Source organism: Exophiala oligosperma (assembly GCF_000835515.1).
Source record: "Exophiala oligosperma strain CBS 72588 unplaced genomic scaffold supercont1.71, whole genome shotgun sequence".
Taxonomy (NCBI): Eukaryota; Fungi; Ascomycota; class Eurotiomycetes; order Chaetothyriales; family Herpotrichiellaceae; genus Exophiala; species Exophiala oligosperma.
In genome coordinates this window covers 1-2681 of record NW_015622888.1, presented here as the reverse complement: position 1 = coordinate 2681, position 2681 = coordinate 1, and the positions used below count along the sequence as shown (strand labels likewise).

Genomic DNA, 2681 nt, shown 5'->3' with positions numbered 1-2681 from the left:
AGGTTGCGAAGCCCCAGTAGGGCAACTTCCAATGAGGCAACACAGCCAACAGGTCCCGAAGACCCCGACTTTAAGTCGAACAGTGTGTTGATGTGGTCGCAAGAAGAGACATCCGATCGTAAGTGCGCACTCAATGCAAGCCCCGAGCTTGTACTAGACGACCCACATGTTCTCCCAGGTCGGCATCGAACCAGCAGCACCACTTCAGACGAAACCACCTCTACATCCCTTGGAAGCCTTTAGGAAGAGTATCCTTGTTGCGGACAGCAAGGTCAAGAAGGCCTGGAGAACGGAGATGGCAAAGGAGATGCGTCAAAGAGAAGTTTCCCGATGAAATGGCTGAAAACATGATTATGTGTTCCTGGATACTCACATTGCGGTGAGAGAGCTCCCAAGGTGTCGTTTCATCGTCTATTTCCCATATAGTGTCTACTGCAGCAACTTCCGAGAGAATTATTTGATCAGTGTCATTGAGTTCTTTGGAAACGACACACAATACGCGTTTCTTGATCTTTTGTGCAAAGTACAGGCTCATCATGTTGGCTCACCAGGGTTAAACACAAACGCGGACAAAGGTTGATGTTGTCTCCTGACCATTGAGTATGCCAAGTTTTCGGAACATCAGTCGGGAGCTGTTGGCGGAAAATTCGATGATGTTCGATCACCGTGGAGAAAAAAGGTGAACAATGCAGGCTGGGAGGCAAATGTCAACTGGGCTGGAAGCGAATGCAATTGGCGACACGTGATATGCACTATTTCGATCACGTGCTTACCATGAACAATTCGGGGGACAGGTTAATTCTAGGCGGTATTTACCCTGCAGGCACCGTCATCCCAAGAGGTTAACACGCATAACTTCAAATCGAGGCACATCGCAGAGAATCACCGCGTGTCTCATCAAAAGACAAAATGAATTCTGCATCCTGCAAGGATCATGCAATATGCGGCGCCATCAAAATGATTCTCGCCGTGGCTTCCTGCCCGAACGCTGTGTGTCCAGGCTCATGTCTGGACGATTTTGCGACTCAGGAATGCCGAGACCATCCAAACTGGAAGCCGTTCATCAAGAAACTCTATGCGGATATCCAAGCATTCTTGGAAGCCATTGCATCCGTTTCTGATGTTGGACCACGATCAGAGGACGAGCGACAGAGGTCTACAGTATTGGGGAGCTTAGACGGATCGGGATGTTATCGACCGAGAAGTTCTGTTGGAGTGTCGAGCAATGAACTTGAATCTCCAAATGTGGAAAACTTTTCTATCAACACTAGGAAGCAGCTGCGGTCACATTGTTTGGTCGGATCAGTTCCGGCAGAGAGCAGCGGTGCGACAATAGAAGATCAACAGTCGCGAGGACCTGGCATTGAGAATGTTCCACGGTTTCTTGATGATGACATTAGAACACATCGTACCAAAACGGGCCTCATTTCCGAATGTGAAGGGTCAAAGAGGATTTATCGCAGCCAGACTCCTCGTTCTACCTGTTCTTTCGAGCCAACATCATATGTCGAAAGGAGACAGGAAGACAGACATGACATGGACCAGAACGAAGGAGGGAATGGTGAGATCCTCGAGATAGACGAAGAACATCATGGTCTTAGCCAGACCGGGGAGGGCTTTTCGGCACAAAAGCAAGTCGGTTTGAGGACGGACTATGAGAATGGGGACAGTGAAGAAGTGGTTGATATCTCCGAAATAGGGAACATATCTGAGAATGGTACAAATAATCGCAATGCCAACAACAATGTTACTGTTGAGACGCAGGTGGAAGACGAGCGACGAGTAAGGAAGGACAAGCGAGGCCGAGATGATGTCCAGACAAACAATGTGAAAGTTCCCGAAGGACTTTCTGACAGCAGCCGTGCCAGGATGAAGCATGTAGTACGGTCATCTAATAAGCGCTCGATTCACACTGTTGGCCCTGAAACGCCCACCAAGAAACCAAGAGGTACTGGTTCTACGTCGACAACTCAACTGCAGTCGGCTGCGAGCGCCACAACAGGATCACCAACCGACCAATCCTACTGGGAAGAGTGGGACATGAAAAGAGAGCCGCATACGTCTCACGTAGCTCATACGACAGGAACAATCAAAGCGATTCGCCTGTGGGACCGATTTTGTCGACGACCAGGGCTGTCATTTGCGAATAGTGCATATCCACAGGGTGTCAGTCCACACCGTGTAAACATCCTTGTGACAATGGTTTTGGCCGTCGGCAACAGTCATGGATTCGGCGCTCTGAAACGAGCTATGGTCGCTGTACAACAAGGCGGAGCCCCGTCGACGGCTGATGTCTTTAGCAATGAGCCTCAAAGGCTGGTCAGGACCCTAACGGCCATCGATACAGCCGGTGAAATGTACGGCTACATGCGAAGATTCGCACTGGCTAGGTTGGCGAAATTGTATCGCAGCACAACAGCAAATGCGGGTCGGCTCGTGACCAACGATGAAGACGCATGGATTTCAAGACGAAGGCCCCCTACAAAGGTCGACAAGGCTAAGGCGTATTGCTCAATGATCGAACACATCTGGGACACGGCTTTCCCTGATCACTACAAAGGCCAGGCCATGACCAAGAGTGGTCTGATAGACTCGAATGCTCCGGATGCGGCTCGGTGGAATCAATGTAAACGAAAACTGTCCAAACAGATCGAAGCCGGCCAGCGCTGGCTTTCATGGGC

General features: G+C 50.0%; 1 protein-coding gene across 1 annotated transcript; it reads left to right on the top strand.

Moving 5' to 3' along the window:
• Nucleotides 1-838: 838 nt before the first annotated feature.
• Nucleotides 839-2678, top strand: PV06_11825 (uncharacterized protein; the record flags this gene model as incomplete). Its single annotated transcript, XM_016413560.1, has 1 exon — nt 839-2678. A coding segment is annotated over exon 1 (1767 nt), but the record flags the coding sequence as incomplete, so codon positions are not given.
• Between the last annotated feature and the right edge of the window lie 3 nt (nt 2679-2681).